At 44.0% G+C, this 24,908-nt stretch overlaps 1 protein-coding gene across 3 annotated transcripts in view; it reads left to right on the top strand.

Annotated features, from left to right (window-relative positions):
- The window catches only part of meis1b (Meis homeobox 1 b), an 80,424-nt gene that overhangs the window by 24,473 nt on the left and 31,043 nt on the right, over positions 1-24,908 (top strand). For all 3 annotated transcript variants that reach the window (XM_079686344.1, XM_079686342.1, XM_079686343.1), the window contains exon 8: positions 13,527-13,672. In XM_079686344.1, coding sequence (XP_079542470.1) covers positions 13,527-13,672 — 146 coding nt within the window. The remainder of the gene's footprint in view (positions 1-13,526; positions 13,673-24,908) is intronic.

Raw genomic sequence — 24,908 nt, 5'->3', positions numbered from 1 at the left:
TGTTGATGTATGAAAACGATGTTAGAACTGGTTTATAAATGGTTCTTAATGATTAATAAAGTGCTTACAACCTAATTAATAACTTAATTATAAACCCTTTATGAATCCTTTATAAGGGTAGTCTTAGTGTAAAGTGGGACCGAAATTAGAATAAGAAAAGCTCTTCTCCACACATGACTTGTACATTTAAACATGCTTTGGTTCGGAGCCTCTCGATTCAAGACCTTGTTTGAAAAGTGTCAACTGAGGACTCCATTCAGGTTTATTTCTGTATGAAGCACCATAATTTGCATCATTCTGGTGTAATCATGTCCTAAAAGAAGACACCACTTTTGTCAAATTACTGGATATCTCCTTTTGGAAGGAATTCCTTCAGCTGTGATTTGTCAATGTAAACAAGTTGAAATGTGGTAATTCCCTTGTCATGCAAATTAAAAGAAGAAAAAAAAAAAAGGGGGAAGCGTGCTCATTGACTCGCGAAATGATTTGTGTTGTTTGTCGGGAGGGTCTTGTGTTCTTGCCCTGGGAAACTTCTCATAGTCATTCCTTATTTTGTCTGTTTCCAATTCAGCTCCAATTGCCTGGTATCACTCAGGGAAACACACAAACACAAACACACACACTGTCAGAGACTAAAAAACGCCCTGCGCCTTCATCCTGGCCCGTACAGGTTAATATCTCAGCACCTCATCACCGACGTGTCACAATGCATCACATCTGGCCGATAAAACATCCTTAAACTCTCTCTCCTCTTCCTATCATTCTGCCTCGGACTCTGCCTTCCTCCTACCTCGAAAAGGACCTGAGCTCAGGACCCAGGAGGCCTCTGATCAGATGTTAGCTCATATCAGGCTGGAGGATTCACAGTAAAGAGTCAGATGAGAGGAGAGCTTCTTATTTGAGATGGATAAGATGCGTACTGTTGGGCATTCACTTGAAGGATAGGAAAGAGAAGGAATGGAGGAGGGAGGGGGAGAGCAAAGAGACAGGGTATTAGCACTTTGTTGAGTGGAGAAGCATTGTTTGGCCCCTTGGCACACACACACACAAATAAGCAACTCTCACACACACATGCATCCACAGAGCACCAATGTTTATTTAAGCTTTTGATAAAGAGATTAGCCCCATCATCCTACGCTCTTAAGCTAGCCGAGGGGGTCCGTGTTCAGGAAATCCTGGCTTTCCTGACACATGGGCTTATAGGGGAACCTGGCTCAAGCAACACTTATATGATATTAATACAATTCCTCGTGGTCAGATTAACATGATTCGGAGGGCAGTTTGGTCGGATCATTCAGTGACGAGGGAAAAAGAGACGGTGGACAGAAACTTAGTAAGATGGAAACAGAACAAGGAGGCGGAGCAGTTGTGCCAGCTGGACTGTTTTTTCTTTTTTTCTTTATTATTAGCCCTATCAGAGTGGTTGGAGTCCAGCTTAAAGCTACAAACAGCAGAGTGCTAATTTTAGACTCCAAAGAGGATAAGGATAAATAGCTTGCTGCCAGTTTGCCATATGGTCCCCGGCCGATTATATTGTGTCAGGAATATATCCACCCCCACCCCCACCCCCACCCAAATATATGCACTTATACACACATGTCTATTGTTTAAGCATTACTGATCCCAAAGGATTGCTTTCAATTGGCGTGATTTGGGAAATATGAACAAACAAATGTTCTTATTTAACACATTTAAGTCTGTGAGGGTGCAACTATTCCTATTCATTGGTTTTTATAGTTCATCTCTTTGTACTGTTAGAAAATAATAAGTATCATTTTCAGACAGGAAGTTGTTGTTGTGGCATGGCGGCCTCAACCAGCCGCCTTTTCTTAATACACTATAGCTTCCAGCTGCAAGGTAACATTTGGCCTCTTCTGTAATCTCCTGCAACTCGGTTTATATTCTCTCTTGTAAATGTGAGCCCCCGTCGAAGAATAAAAATGAGACTCTCGCCTTCGCTCCCCTCCATCAACACACATGCATATGTTCACATGTAAATGCAACACACACTCACACAGCCACTCTCCATTATTCTCTCACTCTCTCTACCTCAAATTGAAATAATTCAATTTATGGACACAGTTCCAGACCTCCCTGGCTAAGACCATTATGCATGGAGCCCCCCCCTTTTATAACAAAAGAACGGGAGAATTTACCAGCCGGCTCTCCAAACGACACCCACACAAAGCCAATTTCATGCCCGGAAAACACCAGCAGTAGCGCCATTTTTGGTCAAAACCAGCATCCCTGGGGACTCTTTTTTAAATCTTTGAATATGGGTCGATGCTACTTTAATTTTTCTTAAGGCTTATTTTAGAACCCCGATATGACACATGCAAGTCCCTTTACTTCTAACATTCAAACCTGGCCATTATACTGTTGTTTCAAAGTAAATCAACAATATTCAAATAGTCTGTTTCAGCGCAGGTGATCATTAAAAGCATGACATGTATCACACAAGGTGACTGCGCATGTTTTAAACACAGGTACTCTGTGACGCAGGAGGCTAGTAGTAAGGGATGGATTTAATGTGTGTCGACTGGACCAAAGCTTGACCCTCAGCTAACCCAGACCAAACATGCGGCCCCCTGAGACCCCCTCCTCTTGCTCTGTTTGACATGGATACCTGCTATAGGGATTTGACTGAGAGATAAAGACCTCTGCAACATTTTCTAAGAGCTTACAGAGAGAGAGGAAAGAGAGGGCTGGATAACAAATACCTGTAGGTAAACACAGAGCAGCAGGGTGGGCCAGAGGGCAGCATCGGCGTTTACTTTGTGTGTTTGCAAAGCAACACTATAGGCATGCCACTCGCCGCACACACACTCATGAAACACACACATTCGGATGTAACCCGATTCTTGCTCCGAGCCAAAGAGATGAGCAGCGATCGGGGGCTGAGATTCTCACTAGTGATAACCTTTTGAGTGAGTGTTAAAAAACACACACCAACACACACACACACACACACACACACACACACACACACACACACACACACACACACACACACACACACACACACACACACACACACACACACACACACACACACACACACACACACACACACACACACACACACACACACACACACACACACACACACTGGTGATATATTGTATACACCATCTCCCCTGGGCTGCTTCAGGTCTTTGTTCCATTGAGATTCTCTTTAAACAGAGAGGTCATACTTTTACAGGAAGTCACCCCCAGAGAGGGCTGCCTCTTTCAGGAAGTGACTTGGTGGGACTGTGTGGCGAGCGCGCCGGTGTCCATGGGGGGCATATCACTACCGTCCACATGGGCCCATGCTCCACAGGAAATAGGCCCGCTGTAAACCCACTCACTTCCTCTTCCTCTGCCCCTGTCTCGCAAGCCTTATCGGTGCTGCGTATGGGGCGACTGATAGGACTACAAAATCCCCCACAACCCCTACAACACCACATCCTGTGCCTATCAAGGACACATTGAGAATGAGGAGGAAGTGAGGAAGCAGCATCACTTTGGAGAAAGTTCATTTTATTCTTCAGTTATGGAGATATCCGAAGTGTGGATCCAGAGTCTGAAACACAATTGAGCGTACTTGTTTACTCATTGAAAATCAGCTAAGACCCTGACATCGTAATGCCCCAGCTCAACAACCGAACATATTTAAATAGAGTAGGTTGTTGCTCTGATAATGACTTATCCTGTTTTCCTACCACCCCTTCAGAAACCTGAGCTTGTGGGTGCGACCATATTAAACTCCTTCATGGAACTAAAACCTTCTGTTATTCCAAAAAGAAACTCACTGGAAGCTAATGCGCTATTATTAGCCTGTGTCACCGCAGGCCGGGTTGGCGTGCCTGCATTATCTAACATACTGCAGTTTAACTGGCGCTGATAGGCTACCATGAGTGGGAAAATCCTTGTGTATTAAAAGTGTTTATCAGAGTGTGTGTCATTCAGATATAGTAGACGTGGAAAGAGAGCTGCTCTGGAAAAAAAAACAGGGTGACTTGAGTTTGGTTATTGGAACTATACACCCCTTACACAAAGGCATGATTACAGACTGGTTGTTGGTACTGAAATGATACATGTCCACTTAACACTTAAGTTTATTTTTAGTGATTGCTTTGATGAGTTGGTTGAAGACATAATTCAGGGGTATTTGGATCATTTATTAAAGGGGGGTAAATATAGTTTTCATGTGGTGAAAACATGTATTTTTAGTGGATGTTGGTTGTGACGATGTGTGTTTCATACTTTAGTTTATCTGAAGGTTCTCTCTTTTGTTCCATGTCCCCATTGAAGGACTTTTGAACGCCCTTCAGCACATCAGCTGACTTTTTGGAAAGGACCGCCGTACCATTGTGCTGTTAAGTGCTCTTAGCTTTTGTTATAGTCCTTGTCCTCTCTGCCATCCCTTCCCCCCTTCCCCCATAGTCCATTTGACTCCCTCTCCCTCTCTGTGCGTTGGTGGTGGAGAGTTTGACTGAAGCTCGGTGAGTCGAAGGTGTCAAAAGCCATCTGAGAGGCAGCGAAACAATTGAGAGAGTGAGAGTCAAGAGTGAGAAAAGCCGCAAAAGAGGCACGATTTCAGGATTCTTACCATCTTGTGTGTGTGTGTGTGTGTGTAAGGGTGTTTGTGTGTGAGTGTGTGTCTGAGGACATCCCTTCACTGAGGCGGAGAATCTGTGGGCCCCCCTCACAAGTGCTCCCGTTTGAACCGAGTCTGGCCTTCTATCTTCAGGTTGGAAAAAAAGAAAGCGGCAACACAAAGGCAAGAGGGAAAAAATCAATAGTTACACAGCAAAAGTGCTCGACATGAAAGGGTGAATTCTTCGCCTTACACTTTCATTTTAGCGTGTTCCGTCCGTCTCCCTCTCCCTTATTCTTTCTCTCTTGACTGATCTGGAGGTTGGAATGAAAGGCAGTGTTTCTCTGTGTGTGTGTGTGTGTGTGTGTGTGTGTGTGTGTGTGTGTGTGTGTGTGTGTGTGTGTGTGTGTGTGTGTGTGTGTGTGTGTGTGTGTGTGTGTGTGTGTGTGTGTGTGTGTGTGTGTGTGTGTGTGTGTGTGTGTGTGTGTGTGTGTGTGTGTGTGTGCGTGCGTGCGTGCGTGCGTGCGTGCACATGTGCATGCGTGCACATGTGCATGCGTGGAGGCATACTGCAGTTTAATGTCGTGGCGGTGCCTTGCGCTTCAGGCAGTTTCCAGCGTGTCAGGCAGCCTGTGGTGATGACCCTTTACGGGGAAATGGCACAGAGAGAGCAGTCACATTTACACTGACATTTTTGCCATCACCTATGGCTATGTCAACAGGCCTGAACCCCCCCACACCCCCACCTCTCTATCTCTCTCAGCCGACTTGGTTGGGCGTCAGCCATAACACAGAGAAAAACTGAATAAAAGATCAGAACAAATATCATAAAAACAGGTCTGATAGACAATATTTTTTTGTAAAAGGTCAAGAATTTGTCATGTATGTCAAGAAAAGGGTTCTAAAACAGTGCCACTACCCTGAAAAACTTCCCTGGGACTAATGAAATATCTAAATTGCTAGTTTTAAATAAATGTAGAAGAGTTTTTATGTATCGACTAATTGGTCACCTGTACACACGTTAATATGAAATACATGGGAAAGCATGCACCAATGTCAACTAACATTCCATTTGAATACTAACAACAATGCACTTAATGCATTTCAGCAAAAGCCACTTGAATATCACAGACCTGGAGTTTAGCGACTTTTAATTAACTCATACCTTGGATGTTTTTTCTCTCCTGTGTTGTTGGTTAAACACAATCCCTGTGTCTGGTTTCCTGATCTCCTCCTCATCAGATCACCACAAATGAAATAATTGCTCCTAACTTGGCTCGCATTCTCACAACAAGACGTCTCCAGTGGGCTTTAATTACAAATAACCTCTGTAAATGCCTCACCAGTTACTGCCATTATTGAATCTGTCAGCGTTGATCCACAAAACTGTCATCATTTAAAGTAACCCGCTTTGTTATTGCAAAGCACTCGTTGTTTACTGTAATTACTTCAATGGAATTGTGTTTGATTACAGGAAGCAATTACTTATCTCTCTCTTGATTGTTTACCTCGAAAGCCTTATTTCTTTCTTTTGTAATTATGACAACTTTCCTGTCTATTTATTCATTATGTTGTATGTTCTACAAAGATGGATCTGTCCCTCAGAGTGATCCAATGTGTTGGCTGAAGTTATGTCCAAAGATCTGAAAATAGTGGAGTGTCTTTCTGGCAAAGGCAGGAAGGGAAGTCTAGACTAGCCGTATTGTTTTGCCGACAGCGCATGTCATTATCCGCTGAGTAGTCGAGGGGATTTCTCTGTGTCTCTCCTCCTCCGCGGGAATAAAAGGGAGGCGAAACAGCATTGGTCACAGAGAGTGTTTTGTATTGAAGTAAGTAGTGTGTGTGTTGGTTTAGAATACTTTGCTGGTCATTATTGGAAAGTTGCCTCGTGGAAGATCCTAACAAACGGGTGCATGTGAGTGTGTTCAAGTGTCTGTTTTCCGTGAGGTAAAGGGGAAAAGACGCTTTTGAAAAAATGTGCCCCTACTTGGGACTTGTATTGCAAGGAATTCCTGCATGTTCAGAATATTTGGAGGTGGGAGGGGCCTCCAGAGCCATGCAAAGGGAACCCCCCACTGCCTACAACCCCCCTGTACTCCCCCTCCCCAAGTCTAGAGCTTATGAATGGCCTGAATACAATAAACGCCACTTTTTTCTTCCCTCCCTCCCTCCCTCTTGCGAGCCCTTCTTTACCTCTCTGAGGATTTCTGGGAATGTAATATGTGTGTATGTGTTTGAGACTGGGTGTGTTTGTGTGTGAGTGCCACAGACAAAAAAAAGAGTGAGAAGGAGAGCACTTTAGTGAATGTACGTCAGCATGCGTGTGTGAGCTTTTTGTATCATGTTTAGAATGTGTGTATGCATGAATTTCTCGCCTGCCAATATGAGATGTGTGTATCCCATGTGGAACAGGATAGCTGGTCCCTGAGGCCTGGGCCTTGCCTGGGCAGCCAACCCAGGGTCATGTGAGCTTTCTGGGGTGTGAAACTCTAGGAGTGGCCCATTGAGGGATCAGCTCCAGGTCACTCGCGCTCGCAGCGAAAGACACACTCTCTTGCAACAAATAGCCTTTAGAATAAACGCGCTGTCATAAACTCAAAAGACCTGTCTGCATTCATTCCCCCTCTGAGTCCATCCACAGGCTATAAAAGCTTGCAAAAACATCTCTCAGTATCCTCCGAAAACCATCTGTGAATGATTCCTCACACGGGATCCCTCCCATGACATCTGGCATAAAGCTAATATTCATAACCCTTATTCCTCAGCCCAGCAGTGCCTCTATGAAGACAAAATGATTAGAAAGCTAAATGTCATTATTCTCTCGCGTTTGTGCTTGAAGCGGCCTGTCTGACATGATCGCAGTTCGCAGATGACTGACTGGTGAATCCCAGGCTGTTAATTTGCCAGGCAGCAGAAAAATGGCTGACACCTCAGAATGGCACATGTGCCCGTGCAGAGGGGGCAGGTAGTACCAATCTCTGTCTTACGCTGAGAGATGGTTCATAATCAGATCATAACAGATTAGCCTAGATACTGCTTGATAATGTCAGGGTATGCCTTGAGACAGAGAGATGTAGAGAAGTGGTAAAGACACAGGAAAGGAATAAAAGGAGACAGAAAGCATCATTAGCACTCAACAGTTGAAGAGGCAGGTTAGAAATGTCATGAAGAAATGAAACAATGTTAACCTAGTGTTCCTTCACATTTAATAGTGCAATATCATTTACCCATGAAATATCATTGATTTAGAAGGAAATAAAACATCAAATCTGGTGGATAACAATAACTTATCTTGCATGCAAGCCAAATTTCAGACCTGATCTGAGAAATGAAGTAATATCGTATCGTATCGTACATCCCCAACCCTGCAAATATCCTCCATCCCCACACTTCAACACACAGGGAGGAAGTGGAGAAAAGTAATGAAGTAGGAAGCAGGGCAAGTCAGGAATGAAACATGAAGTGCTGCACAGGCTTAAATAAAAGCCATCTTAGCTGAATGAGCATGGAAGTAAGTGTCTGTTTAGCTAATGCTAACGAAGGTAAAAATGCATGAAGAAAGCTAACCTAGTTTTTACGTCATTATCTGTTTGCTCGCAGTGAGTGTGTGTTTGTGCAAGTGTGTGTACAGCGTGTGAGGGGACTGATAAAATATTCCTTCCCTTGGTTGGCCCCGGGGCATTTCAACTGCCCCTGGCTCCTTCCAGTCACTGGCCTGCTCCCTAATTGCCACACACACACACACCCACATACACACACACACATGCACACAGACACACACACACATGCACACAGACACACACACACATGCACACACACACATCCACACACATGCACACACTCGACATTCAGAGCTTCTGTGGCTGGAAACACATGCATAAAGAAAGAGAGAGATAAACACATATACAGACCAATGCACACCCATGCATGCATGCAGTCTTCACACACGAACATGCGCCCCTGCCGTCCTGCATTGATTCACACCCCCCTCCAACTAGTTGCAAAGATGTTGTCATGGCCGATCAGGGGGCCAGGCCCAGAGTTGTGCCTGTGGCTTCTCCTCGTGGGGAGACTGGAGCTTGCTAGCCTAGCTGCCCCACGCTGTATGTATGCAGCCCAGGGTTACAGCCTGCTGACGCTCCTAATGAGCCTGGCAGCCTGTTTATGGAGAGTGACGACTGCTTCATTGGCTGCCTGGCTAGCTTTCTGAGTGACTAGCTAACCGGCTGATTGACAGGCTGCTCTATGGATGGCTGACTGACTTGGTGGCTTTATAGACTGATGCTTACTGGCTGACTTGATAGTTTACTGGCTGACTGAGTGGACTTCAGAGTGGTCAGTGCCTGACTGACTAACTGAAGAGAGTATTGGCTGAATGATGACGTCACTGATTACACTCAACCAGATACCTTTAAAAAACAGCTGCATTTTAAGCATTGAGATCCACTCTGACTCCACAAAAGAGTACACAATGTTTATATCTGGTCTATTGTGTACACTCAAGAAGCTTTCGCCATCAGCTTTAAGGACAATAGACACCAGTGGTGTAAACACTGGTATCCATTATTTTTTAAGTAGCCACTTGCGAAGTTTAAATGGCATGTGGCAACTCTCCAGAAAATCTAAAAAAAACTCCACAGATTGTTAGATACCAGCAACTTTAAATATTCTGTCTGTATGGCAAATATATTTTGTGCTACAGGCGTCAATTATTCAATTGGTTGTCCTTTTCTCTGTGTTATAAAATGTCAGTTTGCCAAGACAGAGGAAATGATCTGCTTGTCCTTACTGACTGTCCTGCGTATTATTTCTTTCAATTGATTGACTCTAATGTGCCACAGAGCATCTCCTCCATCTCCTATCCATTATTTTCTCCCACCTCAGTGGCTTTAGTTTGATCATTTCTTTCATTTTCCTGCTCTCACTAAATATTCCACATCCGTTCCTCCTCTCCTTCTCTTCTTACCTTTCTTCCCCTTCTCTCGTTCCCTTTCTCTCCCTGTTTTACCGTTCTTCCCTCTCTCTCACAAGCTGAAGTAACACCATTGACATTTCCCCAACATGGCTGCCAGACACAGCTTCAACACCTTCCCTTTCTTCACCCTCTCCCACAGTCTTTCTCTTTTCTCTCTCCCCCCGCCCCCCTATTCCCTCGCTTGCTGGAGTTAAAGCAAAGCAGAAATTAGCCCCAGACCTTGCAGAGGTGATTGGTATCAAATTGCAGTGAAAATGGAAATGCCAATAAAATTGACGGCCCTTCTCCTCCTTCCTTTTCCCCTCCGAGGTAAAGTGAGTGTCTTTAGGTCAGACTTTCTCAGAAGTATTGGGGAAGGAAAGGGATACTTGGAGCTTTTAGGGTTTCCCTGTCTGGCTTAGGGCTTGGATTATGCATGATTGAAATGGTCAGACTTTGCCTGAAATCTTTTAAATCGCAGACAGCTCAATGGCGGCTTTCTTATTTTGATTTTTTCTCATATGATTTGGGGAGATTTTACGTTTGTTGGATATAAACACCAGTAATGTTTCTGTGTTTTTCCCAAGGCTCATGTGATTGTAGAGATTTAATGCAATCGACTTCTCTCACATTATGCAGCATTTTGATATTTGATTAATTATTGATTAGCTATGGTTATTTAATATGCTGTAGGGTCATGAATAAGAATCCTGTATCCTTGTATCTTACATACAATTTAATCCAGCCTATATCAACAGATATGATGTATTACTGTGATGAAAAAGTACAGTATGATATTATACTATATGGCTCAGTGGTTGCCGAGCAAGCTTGTGACTGCAGGTTTGATTACCAGACTGGAAAGAACACCTGGAAATAGAGCATTGTACTTACTTGTAGAATACCATAATACAAGAAATAAAAACATATGCAGCAAAATATAACAAGTGCTACTTTATACAATATGATACAATCCTTTGTGTTTTCCCTCTTCCTTGTTTCCTCTTCTCCCTTTCCCCTTCTCTCCATGCTTCTCACGATTTCTCACCTCTCCCTGAGCCTCCCTGCTCCCACTCTCTCCTACTAGCTGTCTTGCATGCATACTTCCTCACGCTCTCATTCATTCCCTCACTCTCTCATTGACTCACTCACTCCGGCCGTTTGCTTCTGTTTCCCCAACTCACATGGGACAAGCCCCTAGGTTTGTTATTGTAGGCTTTGCTGAACATGAGCCGGTCTTTACAACGGATTGAAAGCATTTGCTTCCAATGAAAATCTGGTCTTAGATTACAGGGCCTCGGCTCTGCTCACCCTGCTTCTCCAACAGGCGGAGAGGAAAAGAGAGGGACGGAGGGGAGGGTGTATATTAGCCCTGAAACAGTAGGCAGAAGTAAGCCACTTGTTAAGCTCAGGCTGCGTTTGTCCTGGGCTAATGATGTAACAGAAGCCGGCAATGTGAGTGTGTTTTTAGACAGAGAGAGGTCTAGAAGCGGGGTGTAAGGGAGTACATTGTCCTGAGTGTTCTTGGGCGCTGGATTAGTAAAATGACAACTATTGATTATTGTTTAAAGGTGGGGTATGTAATTTATTTCACACTTTCTGTTATATTCCATGGAATGCTCTTAACATCCCGATAGCAATGAATATATGAAATGCTTTGACAATAAATAAATACAAAAAAATCATCTGTGGAACCTTGGCGCTGTAAAAAGCAAGACCAATGGACCAACTGGATGGCCTACCTGCCTGTCAGCCGTCCATCTCGTGCACAAACTTATCTCGTGCCCTCATTGTTCATGTGCGCGTTCGTGTGTGTTGGAGGAGGGGCTCTGTAAGGAAGTCTGAAGGAAGTGACAGATTTTTTCCGGTTGTGTATTTTCAAATTCTAATGCACTCGAGCTGGTTCCTTCAAAATTACCTACCCCACCTTTAAGTTGTTTATAAAGACAACATGTAAAAGATTCCCTAGTCAGCATTTTTAAATGTACGGGTTTGCCGTTTTTCTCTGTTTAACAACCTCGTAAATGGGTGTTGGACTTTTTTTTTGTTCTCACATTTGAAAATGCTAAACAATCAATTAATCTGACAAGTTAACGACCAGATTATCCAGTGGTTTACAGTAAAGACACAGAGATTATTGAATGACTGATATTGCCTGAAACCAACTTTTGACCTCTTGGTGGTGTAACAGTTCCCCAACCCTACCAGCAAAAGTACATGCACGCGGGCATAATTGATGCGCAGTGGGTGGTGTTTGAATCAGTATCCATGAAAATCAAGTGCTTTATTTTATCCCTCCCCCACCCTGCATGGCGTCACCTCCGCTTCTACCAGAGCTTCATTAAAAAGCCTTCAATATGTGTGCATATGTATCTCCTTCTGCCAGAACAGTCGGCGAGAGAGAGCGAGAGCTAGCCAAGTGTTGTTTCGTATGGATCGTTGCGAGCCTCTCTCTCCTAATGGTGTATATAATTCAGGTGCCCTCCAGGCATGCTTTCAGGAATTCTTTTGCCCGAGGTAATGGGGAGCAAAGGCCTGGGTTTTAGACCCTTGATTATTCCATTGATGTGGCAGGCTGGAAAAAAGTCATCTCCAACCGGATTAGTGCCAACATCCCCATTAATTATCGATGAATCGGGGGCTTAGGGTTTAGCTAGGTGCTGGGTGTCGCCCTGTGCAAGTTAGCGGAGCGCGGGCTTGCTCAAATGCAGTTATCTACTCCCGTTGCAGTGAATAGAGCAAGAAGCTTTAGAAGTGCTTTGTGTGTAATCAATAAATAACTGGATCCAATTCTGTGCACTGCTTCAGCATTTTCTTCCCCTTCCCCTCACTTCCAGTCGAAAGACGCGAACAAAAGTCAGTTATCAGCTGCTGAAATTTCTGGCAGTGAGGGTGCACTTGTTTACCTCGCCTCATGTTTCTTTTATGATTATCGTCTTCATTGAGGGTGGCTCGCATTTTTGAATAATGATAATAACAATTAGGCTTTTCACAGCCACAGATGGGAAGAGCCTCTGGAGCTGTATAGAATTCGTACAGTAATTGGGTAGTTTTGAATATGTGCTGTGTGTGTGTGTGTGTGTGTGTGTGTGTGTGTGTGTGTGTGTGTGTGTGTGTGTGTGTGTGTGTGTGTGTGTGTGTGTGTGTGTGTGTGTGTGTGTGTGTGTGTGTGTGTGTGTGTGTGTGTGTGTGTGTGTGTGTGTGTGTGTGTGTGTGTTTGAGTTCATGTTGTTGAGTCTGAATGCAGAGAAAAGGCCCACGGAGCGTCTTCCTTTCACTTTTCCTCTCAGTGCTCGAATGCTCTAAGCTGTCTCAGTGTTCCCCTAAGGTGAGGTTAACTGGCCTTAATAGAGCCTTATCGAAGCCCTACAGGTTGCTGTAAGCAGCCATGACGCCATTGTTATGAAAAGCAGCTAGCTTTGTTAGCGCTGTTTGTGCCTCTGACTTCCCTTTTTCCACATATTTTCCTTTTATTTCCCGCCTTCCCCCTCCTCACAACCTCCCCTTTTGTAGTGCCGTGTTACTCTTTCCACCTCAGGTAAAATGGCAGAATGCGCGGGGGCGACGCTTCAATAACTATTTTCCCCTCAGGATAATAAAGACTAAATCTCTCTGTCATTTTCAATTCTGCGCAGGCTTGGATGGGAGAGTGGGGAAATGCGACCTTACAAGTCCTTTGTGCTCTCCTTCTCCCTCTCATTCTTGCATCAAGATGCGCTTGCTGTGTTTTCAAGAGGAGGGGGGTGAAAAATGAAAGGCAGGGTTATTTATAAATGTATTAAAAATGAATGCATTTATGAGGTGCTGTTTTCCAGCCATTCTTTGCTTGCCATTGTTGCGTCTCTATACCCCTCCGTCTGTGCATACAAAGCCCTCCAGAATTCCTTCGAAATCGTATTTATTCCCTTTGAACGCAGAGCCGCATCCAATGCAGGAAGTAAACAAACTGTGTGTCTGATCTGTCTCTTCCTGTTTCTTGTCATGTGACAGGTGATGGCATGGACAACAGCATGGCCTCGCCGAGCACAGGGGATGACGATGACCCGGATAAAGAGAAGAAGCGCAACAAGAAGAGAGGGATCTTCCCTAAGGTGGCCACCAACATTATGAGAGCATGGCTCTTTCAGCACCTTACAGTGAGTTGAATGAAACACCATTTGTTCTCAGTTGCTCTCAGTTTTCATTTCACGTGTGCACATTGAACTTCACCCACAGGCTTTTTCTTGCTCTTATTCACACATTTTCTATCTTTCTGGTTCTGCTCCTGTCTTATTTGATATACTCGCACTCAAAGGAACATGTACACGCACACACCCACGGACACACTCATTGACACTAACACCACCCTCTCTGCTCCGCCATGTAGTTCAGTTCGTACGGTGAACTCTTCAAAGACACAGGCCTGTAATCTGCTGGCGATCTCAGCAGCCTGCTCATCTGCTCAAACTGAATAAGGTTTAACCAAGGAGAGACGCCCGCGGCCATAACTGCAGATACATAGATGAACCTTATTAAGAACAAATCTGTCATTATTTAACAGATGCCTGGGATGCTGTAAAAGCTTGTGGTTTGGCTTTATATTTACTCAATTTAAGCGGGTAATGTGAAAACCGTTAACAGCTGACAAATTGCTCATGAAGAAATAGTGTGGGAAAAATATATTATGATGCTGAAATACAGCAATGTGACTGTGTGAGCAAAGTACATTGAATTATGTCTCCACATATTTGCTGAGGCTGGGGGAAACAATTTTGCTGTTTGATTAAGGATATTGCATGGGCTTCTTTATTTGTAGATTCGTATCATTGATGTTAATGGTATGTATTGCACATTTAACAGTGCTAATGGCATATTGGAGGAACTTCTTTTCACTGTAGTGCGGCATTTGGCCGAGACATATAGTGTATATCTATGCACACAATATATACACACACATCTCACAAGGCTTCTTATACTTTTTGTTTCTCTTTGTGCTATCCCCTTTCCATCTGACCCTCACCACCTCCTTTACAAACCACCGGCTCTCCATCACACACATAACACACACATCATCACACATACACACTAACCTCTCCTCCAACTCCCTGACCTCAACCCATACACCTTCGGGGCTACAGGGGAAAGGTGTTTGAAACATACACACATCCTGTCTGTGGAAATAGAGTTCAGCACACACTCTGCAAGGGAAACACACACACAGCAACACATGCACTGTGTCATATTACACCATGAGGGAGGCTTCTTAAATCTCAAACAGGGGATACAGAAGAGGGGGATGAGGACGATCCATCATCTTTTTTTACCTGGAAGAAATAAGAAGTTGACCATGTGCACATACAGGCACACAATGGCGCATATGTTATATTGCTTTATGGCAGAACACAGCAGGAAGCTCACAGTGACGTCACAGTTAAACATTTCATGAAATCGTTGGTGGAAAAAATCATTTCAAAATATGTCTTCAGTAAAGCTGAAAAAGAAATGAAATCCGGTCGGAGAGGAGCACCGTCCTGATCGTTTACGGGAAATATGGTCTTCATTTTGAGAAACACTAGCATTAACAATGGTGTCAGATGGTCTAATATGTTTACACGTATCATTCTTGTTGTCACCATGAATCTAATCACCAGATATCTGTGTTTATAAATGCTACACATAGCACCCCTCGTGCAAAAACATTTACAGTATCTCTTGCGCTGGCAGTATGTCTCAGCTGGTACAAACATAAACACAGACATCTGATCCAGGCTCATCCATCAGCTGGCCTGCCTTTGTTTCACAGAAGGATGGAGGATGAGTCTGGCCTCTCAGAGATAGACACAATGCCAATTAGGGACACACAGACACATGCATACACACACTAATTCATCGTGAGTGCTGTGGCTAAACGCAAACCTGAATACAGGAGCTGTTGTTTCTCAAGTATAACAGATATGCAGGATTTGACAGTGGAGAGACGATGGAGCAGAATTGGGTAGGAGTTTGGATACCCACCTTGATGTTTTTTTTTGTTATGCGCCCTCACATTTGGACCCTCAGGGGACTTCCCATTGTACCGAAGCGGAAGGGGAAGGTGGGTGGCTTCATACGGTTGTTTTTTGTTTCTGCATCTCGCTTATCCATCAAGAATGCTAATTTCCAAAGGCATGCTATACGGAAAAGGAAATGATTTAAAGCAGCTATGTTTGTTATGAGCATGGACACCAACAGTAGCACATGTTGTATTACCTAGATTCCTCGATTCAACACTGGCAGGGTCAAAACCACAGTACATGAAATATGCTTCTCTCTGTGGTGTGATGTGTGCAGTGACCGGTAGAGCAATGGTATTGAATTTGTGAGGATGACGACAGTCGCAGCACGCCGCGTTCCCTCCAACACGCCCAATGAGCTCATGTGTTGTCGACAGCACTTGTGGTGTTCATCATCGGAAGAATTTGGCTGCTCTGACTGGGAGCGACTAAAACTTTAGTATTAACCTCCTGTCAGCGATGGCTCGACATGCAGTTGTAAACTTGGTAGGGAACCAAATAGAGCCCAGGGGAGGGCTTTTCCACTTTTATACTCATCACATTTCAGTCACAATTGAGATTTTTCATTAAAACATTTGTTATGATAATCATTTTGGGACCGAATGGGGCATTTGACAAGATAAATCTGCACAAAATCCTTGATCCAATTGATAAACTCACTTATATGTGCTTCTATGAGAATCTCTTTGAATAGTAGATATTGTTCCATAGGGTGCAAATCATTTCTTCCCTCATAAATAACAAAAGAGAAGATATTTAACTCAATGAATTGTTGAAACATTTTTAAACTGATTGCATAACAGGCTGAGCTGCCTTGCTTTGTGTTACAACCAAAGAGACACGCATTGAGATGAACAAATAGCTTTTACCCAATCTCTATTTCCTTCATCCTTTCTATTGTGCAGTTGAAATCCACCTCACCCCTACTCACCCGCCCCTCCCTCCTCACAAATGGTATTTTCTTGTTTAATTTAACAAGAAATGAGTAGTAAATGAAGGCTCAGGCCTCAAATCCCCAACGCGCCCTGTGCTCTGCTCTCCACTCCCCTATGAAAAGGCAATTTGTGAAATTATGTGATAGAGTAATTAGATGGAATTCACCCCCGCCTCCCCACTACACACACCACTCCTATCCCCCTTTAGATTGTTGCCTTGCTAAACTGAAGTGTGTGTGTGTGTGTGTGTGTGTGTGTGTGTGTGTGTGTGTGTGTGTGTGTGTGTGTGTGTGTGTGTGTGTGTGTGTGTGTGTGTGTGTGTGTGTGTGTGTGTGTGTGTGTGTGTGTGTGTGTGTGTGTGTGTGTGTGTGTGTGTGTGTGTGTGTGTGTGTGTGTGTGTGTGTGTGTGTGTGTGTGTGTGGAGGGCAGGGCAGGGGGTTTTGGCATTCAGAGTGTTAGCATCGCTATATTAGCCTGGCAGACTGATACACACACACCCTCATACACATTATCACTAACACTCTTATTCTGGCTCTCCTCCCCTCCTATTTGTACACAGACTCAGTGTAACGAGGGGCAGCCGTGATCGCAGCTCGTAAAAGGAGCCAACCCGCAAACCCTCAATGAGCTGAGCTTTTTTCTCCTCCTTTCTCCTCTTAAAACGTGCAAAATGCACAGAGAGAGAGTATAACAAAAATCCAACTGGAAGGCATAATCCCCCGTTAATACAATTAGAGTTTAATTTAACCGCTCGTGTACGCAGATGTAGCCGAGCTGGGGAGCTCAGTTACCCCCCTTGGAAATGTTTTTCCTTTTCTTTTTTTTAAACACAGCAGCGTGCAGCAGGCTTTTGAGCAGAAACAGGTGTGAAAAGCAATATAATTCATTTCTGCGCTGGCAGAGGAGGGCAGGAGCCTCGATGTCGTGGGCCTTGTTTGGTGGAGGAATCCAGGCTGGGGGGTGGGCGACAGGAGGTGAAAGATGGATGGATGAATGTGTGGATGGATGGATAGGTGCAATAATCGTTATAGGCATTATTTTTGTACCTCCTAATGGTCTTAATGGTTTTGGGTGGAATGTAACAAAACATAGAAGAACAGGGCAAAGGACACTCAACTTTTTAGTCAAGATTTATTGGAATAATGCCTCTTTTAGGTTGGAGTAGGGAGTCCATGATGGAAAATGTGCATTTTATTTCTGATTTTAGTTGCACTTCCAAGGAAATGAGCATCATAAATGTTTTCTATGGAAGTCAAGTGACTCACTCATGTGTTTGGACTGTTGTGAGTAAAGAAATGATATTCAATATAAAATGCAACACTTTGTTACTGCAGCGTGGTGTAAAGTTGAGACCTATCACTTCTCAGCTATGGAAACACAAACCAGATATGTAGAGCCTCGTCTAAACAGCAGAAGTGAGGGGAGAAAAAAAACTTTGGAGGTCAGAGTTCGCCATTGCCTCAGATGCCATTAGTCTTTGCCTGTTTATTGCTGGAGCCTGGACATGTCAGCACCCTGGTCACCCGCGGCAACCCTGACCCACCCGGCAACACTGGCTCGCAACGGCAACCCAGGTCTGGAAGAAGGATGTTATCCTACTGGTGAAACCAAATGTGTTCACTTAAAGTTGTCCCTGTTCTTAATAATAATCTTTAATTTAATTTGGAAGAAAAAAGACATGACAACAATGATACATGTTTATAATTACGGTCTTCCTTCAATTATTGTAAGACTTGTTGTCTTAGTTATCGAGTGGAAAAATGAAATGTCCTCATGACAACTTATTTCCATTTCCTCATTAATTGCTATGAAAAGACAAAAGGAAGCTAGCTTTAAAGGAGAAAATCAGCTGACTGGGTTTTTTCATTCATTTATTCATCAACGGCAACAAAGGCACGATGTCCGTCTTGATACTGTAAAGTAATACAGTGGCCTATGTGGCCTGGTGTCTCCGATTAGCTCTTAATTTAATCTAAGTGGCAGCAGAATCTTAGGCGCCACCGCATTAGTATTTCAAAGAGGTTTTAAGAGACGACAGACAGACGGACAGATCTGCCAAAGGCCTGGCGTGACACTGTGATGAGACAGAACGGCGGAGCGAAAACAAGAGAACAAGTTAGTCTTATTCTCAGCGTTTTATTATTCGGTTTCAGATTTATCACCGGGAATGAAAATGTCTTTGGGCTCTGTCTCTCTGTCTGTCTCTCTGTGTGTGTGTGTGTGTGTGTGTTTTATCTTAAAGGGCTAGTGTTTGGGTAAATGTGTGTGTGTGACTTCTTTAGTGCATGGGTTCCACTAGAAGTGTGTGTCGTTAAGTTTGTACGAGGTCATTTTGAAGCGAAGACTTGTACGTATCAGGAGTGGTTGGTGTCAAAGAGGAGGCAGCTGAGTCAACCTGACTACCCCCACATCACACACACACACACACACACACACACACACACACACACACACACACACACACACACACACACACACACACACACACACACACACACACACACACACACACACACACACACACACACACACACACACACACACACACACACACACACACACACACACACACACACACACTGTGCCCCTACCCCCACATTACCCCACACCTTGTAATGAAAACATCATCAATTATCCCTCTTGACAGGCCCAAGGGACCAAAGGCAGACAGCGCTCTTTGGGGGCTTCTCTTTGTGGACTGACCCTCACAGACACACCGACTTGCCACTCACACACACGTTGGAAACATTTAACAAACATGCATGTTTATTCTAATATGTGTATTAAAAGCTGATGAAACATCCTCTCCAGGTATATAGTGGTGGAGGAGGAAGAAGGTGTGTGTGTGTGTGTGTGTGTGTGTGTGTGTGTGTGTGTGTGTGTGTGTGTGTGTGTGTGTGTGTGTGTGTGTGTGTGTGTGTGTGTGTGTGTGTGTGTGTGTGTGTGTGTGTGTGTGTGTGTGTGTGTGTGTGTCTGTGTGGGTGTATGTGTGTCTGTGTGTGTGTGGGTGGGTGGGTGTGTGGAGAGGGGGTTTGGTATGGCCGGGGCAGAGGGAAGCCATCAGTCTTGACACGGACTCCTGAAAGGCCATCTGTTTCATGATTGATGGACAGAATGATGGATGGATGAGTAGATGGAGAGAGGGATACAGTAGATGGGTGGACAACTGACACATGGCAGATGTTGGCAGTTTGGAGGATACATATTAGTTTCGGAAAATAAAATGGTGACATTTTAATGTAATTTATGACATTGGTCGATCATATGCTAAGATGATCTATTCATTGAGTATTGTTGAGGAAAAAACAAACCTATATGCTTTTGTTATGTATTTTTCTTAAATCAAATAGTATCAGTATCCCATAGTTCCTTTTACCTTGGTAGAGATGTTGCTTCCCGCCCCCCCCCCCCCCCTACTTTATAACTTTGAACCATCTTAATGCATTTTGTAATGTCGGTTTCTAAGGTCAGTTTAGCCGTTTCAGTGTTTCTGCCAAGAATCGGATTAGGTGATAAGATTTATCAAATGCTAAAGAATATACTTTTGGTAATTTCTTTGACATTTCCATGGGATTGTTTAAGTCATTACAGAAAAATCGAAATAAAAGGCTGAGCATTAGTTGCTAAATATTTATATTGTTCAGGTCAGGTCAGCACACAGTCGCTTTACGTCTCCATCAACACTTTATTTCAGGTTTTTTTTCCACTTTCTTCTCTGGTTCTTGTATCGTTTTACCCCTCTATTTAAAAGCCCTCAAGGGCAGTTAACTTTTAATTCATGCCACCTTTGAACTTCTCCAAAATGTCTGCCGTAGATCTGGTCCAAAAGCGTCTCTGTGTGTGTGTGTGTGTGTGTGTGTGTGTGTGTGTGTGTGTGTGTGTGTGTGTGTGTGTGTGTGTGTGTGTGTGTGTGTGTGTGTGTGTGTGTGTGTGTGTGTGTGTGTGTGTGTGTGTGTGTGTGTGTGTGTGTGTGTGTGTGTGTGTGTGTGTGTGTGTGTGTGTGTGTGTGTGCGCGTGTGTGTGTGTGTGTGTGTTGATCTGGCCTTAGTCAAGGGGCGGGTTGGAGTGTTTCCTTGAGAACGTGAGAACTTTACAGACCCTCAAGGTCGGTCAGTAGCACTGGAGGGGATCACTATTCGCAAGAGACCTAACATGGCTCCCCAATATACACACACACACACACACACACACACACACACACACACACACACACACACACACACACACACACACACACACATTTATGATCAGAATCTCAATGGTTGTTGTTTTTAGTGTTTTAAATGAAACATGTTTAAATGATTAAACATCAGACTAAGTGAATACCATCATTACGACCCTATTCTTCTTTTGCCTTCTTTTTATTTCCTTCTCCCCTCCTCCAATCCTCCTATAATTTCATAGTTGGGAAACTTTGAAACAATTTAATGTGTGGTTTAATTGTTGTACGTCTGAGTGATTGATGGCTTCATTCTAAAGCTGTGTTTCACACTCGTTCCATTTTTCATTATCAGCTGTATGTGATGAGTGAGTGAGTGAGTGAGTGTGTGTGTGTGTGTGTGTGTGTGTGTGTGTGTGTGTGTGTGTGTGTGTGTGTGTGTGTGTGTGTGTGTGTGTGTGTGTGTGTGTGTGTGTGTGTGTGTATATATATATGAATGTGTGTGTGTCTTCAGAGTGGACAAAGGCCCAATAACTGGGATGTGTGAAATCGGTCTTGGTTTGGTACCAACTAATCAGTTTACGGTCATTTGCAAAATCCGAAGAAGGAGCTCACTCTCGCTCAGACACACAAAACCGTTCAGATGCAAACACACAGACTTACACACAAACACACTTTTGCATAGGCCCACAGCAGTGATGTCAGGGCCTGGGTGGGGTGTGGAGTTCCCCACCATCACTGTGGTATTTATTGGAGAGTGAGTGGCAAGTTGACGTATGGAAGAGTCAGGGAAAGATATTGTCATAAGTCTGTGGTTAGCTTGCCATGACTTTATCCAACACTTAGAGATTAGAAATGCTAGCACTTCAGCCTGTAAGCAAATACATTACCTCCAAGATTCTCCCTTTGTTCTTTCAAAACAACTCTACTGTAAACAAACTTGGCTAGTCAAATGTTCACCTTCCAAGAAACAGAGTTTAGCAAAGCCTCTGTGCATAGCATGATTTTGTTCAGCCAGTGATATTAAATCTGCTAAGTGTGAAATCACATTAGCGCTAGCTGTTAGCCATTATCCATTAGGCTGTGTTTGGCGATCCAGAGGATTGTGGGATCTTTTCTGGCTGGAGTCAGCAGCTCAATACCTTTTACTTACAGCAACTGCAGCAGCCTGCCCTAGATACATTTGGAGTTTGTGTGTGTGTGTGTGTGTGTGTGTGTGTGTGTGTGTGTGTGTGTGTGTGTGTGTGTGTGTGTGTGTGTGTGTGTGTGTGTGTGTGTGTGTGTGTGTGTGTGTGTGTGTGTGTGTGTGTGTGTGTGTGTGTGTGTGTGTGTGTGTGTGTGTGTGTTTGCATATGTAGTTGTGCTATTATTTGTATGTGTCAGCTTCATGTCTCTTTTGTAAGTGCTGTGTATGAGTGTGTGCGTGTCTTTGTGTCTCATTCCATGCGTGTGCTCGATGGATCCTGTGGCTTTGCCGTCGTGGTAATCAGTTTGCGCCTTGGCTGAACTAATTTATCAATTCAGTTCCTCCCACTTGTATTCTCCCCCATGCGTGAACCCTCTCTCTTTCCCTCACACTCTTACTCCCCCTCAGACAAAACACTTATTTCTGAAAAACCATAAGGGTTTCCTATCTTTTATGCATGCCATCTGCCTCTCCCCTTTTTGCCATGGCTTCCCCTCACTCAATTTTCATATACTGTACAGCTGCCTTACATTTTAATGGCCTCGAACCATGATATCATAGCAATATAGGTGCGCTATTTCAAAGGCATTGGGAGAGGGCTATGATTCATAGATGAAATACCTTGTGATATATTCATAACTCATCCTTTTATAACGACTTGTCTTATAATGTTATCATTGAAGATTTCTTTATAAAACACTGTTAGGCTAATATTGCATTACAGTCAGGTGGCATTAAGGGTATACCCAAAGGAAGGTGGTGTTGTTACACTAGCTGACCCAAAGTGCCCCCTGTTCAGTTTGACGGTCAGATGTGTGTTGTTGTGCAAGGCGATGTCTTTGACACAAGCACACGTATCTATGTTGAAATTGTTTGTCTTTACTGTGTGTTTTTGTAAGAATGTGTGTCCGCTGGAGTGAGTGAAATCATAGCTAGTGAACCAGGTGGTGAAGGCAATAACTCATGGTAGAGGAGTCTGACAAAGCTGAGGGCTCAGGGAGGATATGTGGAGGGAAAATCCACACCAACGCACTCTTTTTTTCCTAACTTTTCCGATTTTAGTATGACTCCGTTTCCCTTATTTCAAGCATTTTTGTATTCCTTCTTTCATCATTTTTCCTAATACCTTTTGTCTTTCAGCACACTCTCTACTTTACCTCATACTTTGTCAGCTTTGTTCCTTTCTCTCCTTTGACTCTCTGTGAAGCGTGCTGTTGTAGTGTTAGCGATTGCGGGGGGAAGTGAACAGGGCTGAGGGTGCTGCTCACTTGTTTGTTACGACAGATTAAGTCATTGATTTGTAAAAGTGGTGCACTGATGGAGAAAGCCCTCCACTGTTGAAGTCGAGGAGGGAGAGAGAAAGCAGAAGGGGGGAGATGAAGGGAAACACTGGCGAGGATATTAAAAAGGAAGGAAAAAACAAGAGCGAACGGTGAAGAGGGGAGTTAAGTGGAGGTGGGAGAAGAGAGGGGAGAAAAGGAGGCAGCATGAGACAGTTAAGCAAAATACTAAATATAGAACAGAGGGGGCGAGACGGGTGAGAAAGATAGGGAGATACAGGAATGAGGGGAAGGAGGGAGGGGTGTAGCTGTACTTTGAAAGACAGAGGTAGAGAGAGGAAGCTTCATCGTTCAATCGCATTGGCTGTGTCCTCCTTCCCTCTTATTCTTGCCGCTCTAAATAGCATAAGGGAGCAATTGTGAAGTACCCTTACCTAGTTTCAACATTCCCCCAACCCAGGTTCGTTTCACCCCCCTCGGGGCCAACGGTGAGTTTCTAATTAAAACGTTGAGGGCAAAAGGGTAATTATGATAATAACATAATAATATCGTCAGGGTTATTAGAATGTTATGTGGTCCCCAAATTGCTTCCTTGGAGAGATCAGATTACAGTGGCGTTACGTAAAGTCAAATTTCCTTGAAAGTCAGGTGAAATGAAATGGATTGGTCGAGGTGCAATCTGACAGTCTGATTCCCAGCGGCTCTGAGTCTAAAAGCCCTTTTAGTTTCTCCTCACAATGACATATCCAACCCCCCTCCTCGCTTACTTCTGAGCTCAATTTATTCAGGAGAGTTCATGCGGTTAGGAAGTCTACTCGTATAATAGTTTTTGTTTTGCTGCTGTGAACTCTCCCGTAATAGCACTTTGTTTCTCTGCCCTGTTTAACGAGCTCTGTGTATTGTAGCTTTGTGTTACAAGAGGAAGTTTGTTTTCAGGCTAAAAGATCACTGCTACAATGCTAGCTCCAAGCACTGTAGCTTGGAGCTAGCATGCTGTTGTTTCGAGGAGTTACCCTGCTGTTTTCTCTAAGCTTTCTTTGGTACCTGACTGGGATGAGGCTTTGTGGATCCCCCCTTCTCCTCATTTACACACCCCCTCCATCTCAGGCAGCCCTGAGGCAGCCCACCTCCAGCTGTGGCTGCCGTTCACTGCGCCGCTTGGTGCAAGTACCGATTGCTTTGGAGTGCCTCCCTTCGCTCAAATAGGCAGTAATTACGGGCTTAAAGAGGTTTAGTGGTCCAGCAAACTACATAATCACCCCCTGAATTAGCCCCAGCTCATCAGCCTCAGTCCAACGAGCAGCGCTTACCACTAGCGCTAGCTAGCATGTTGCACCCCCTTCCCTTTATTGCACTGAGGGAAGCGCAGCAGCAGGTGTTGTGCAACATCCGGCCCCCTTAATAAATTTAGCGTCCCCTGAGCTGGAATGGGGAGGACTAATGAAGCACGCCCTCGCTCTTAGAGAAACAACCACAGTAGACACATACAGCAGAATTAGATAGTTTCCTACAGTATCACCAGACCTCACCCTTCTATGTTAAAGGTCCCATGTCATGGCCATTTCTACTGATCATAATTCCCTTGTTGAGGTAGACTAAAATAGATTTATACTGTGCAATTTTCCAAACTCACATCGGTTTCTCATACAGCATCTCTGTAAAGTATGTGTATTCACTCTCTGTCCTAAACGGCTTGTTGGAGCTCCTGCCCTCCCGGTGAACCCAGTGTGCTCTGATTGGTCGGGAAGTTGCGAGGCTCGTTGCTGTGATCTGCTGCGAG

The sequence above is a fragment of the Notothenia rossii genome, assembly GCF_949606895.1.
Source record: "Notothenia rossii genome assembly, chromosome: 6".
NCBI lineage: Eukaryota > Metazoa > Chordata > Actinopteri > Perciformes > Nototheniidae > Notothenia > Notothenia rossii.
The sequence above is the reverse complement of the archived record's forward strand: the minus strand, read 5'-3'. Positions and strand labels throughout refer to the sequence as shown.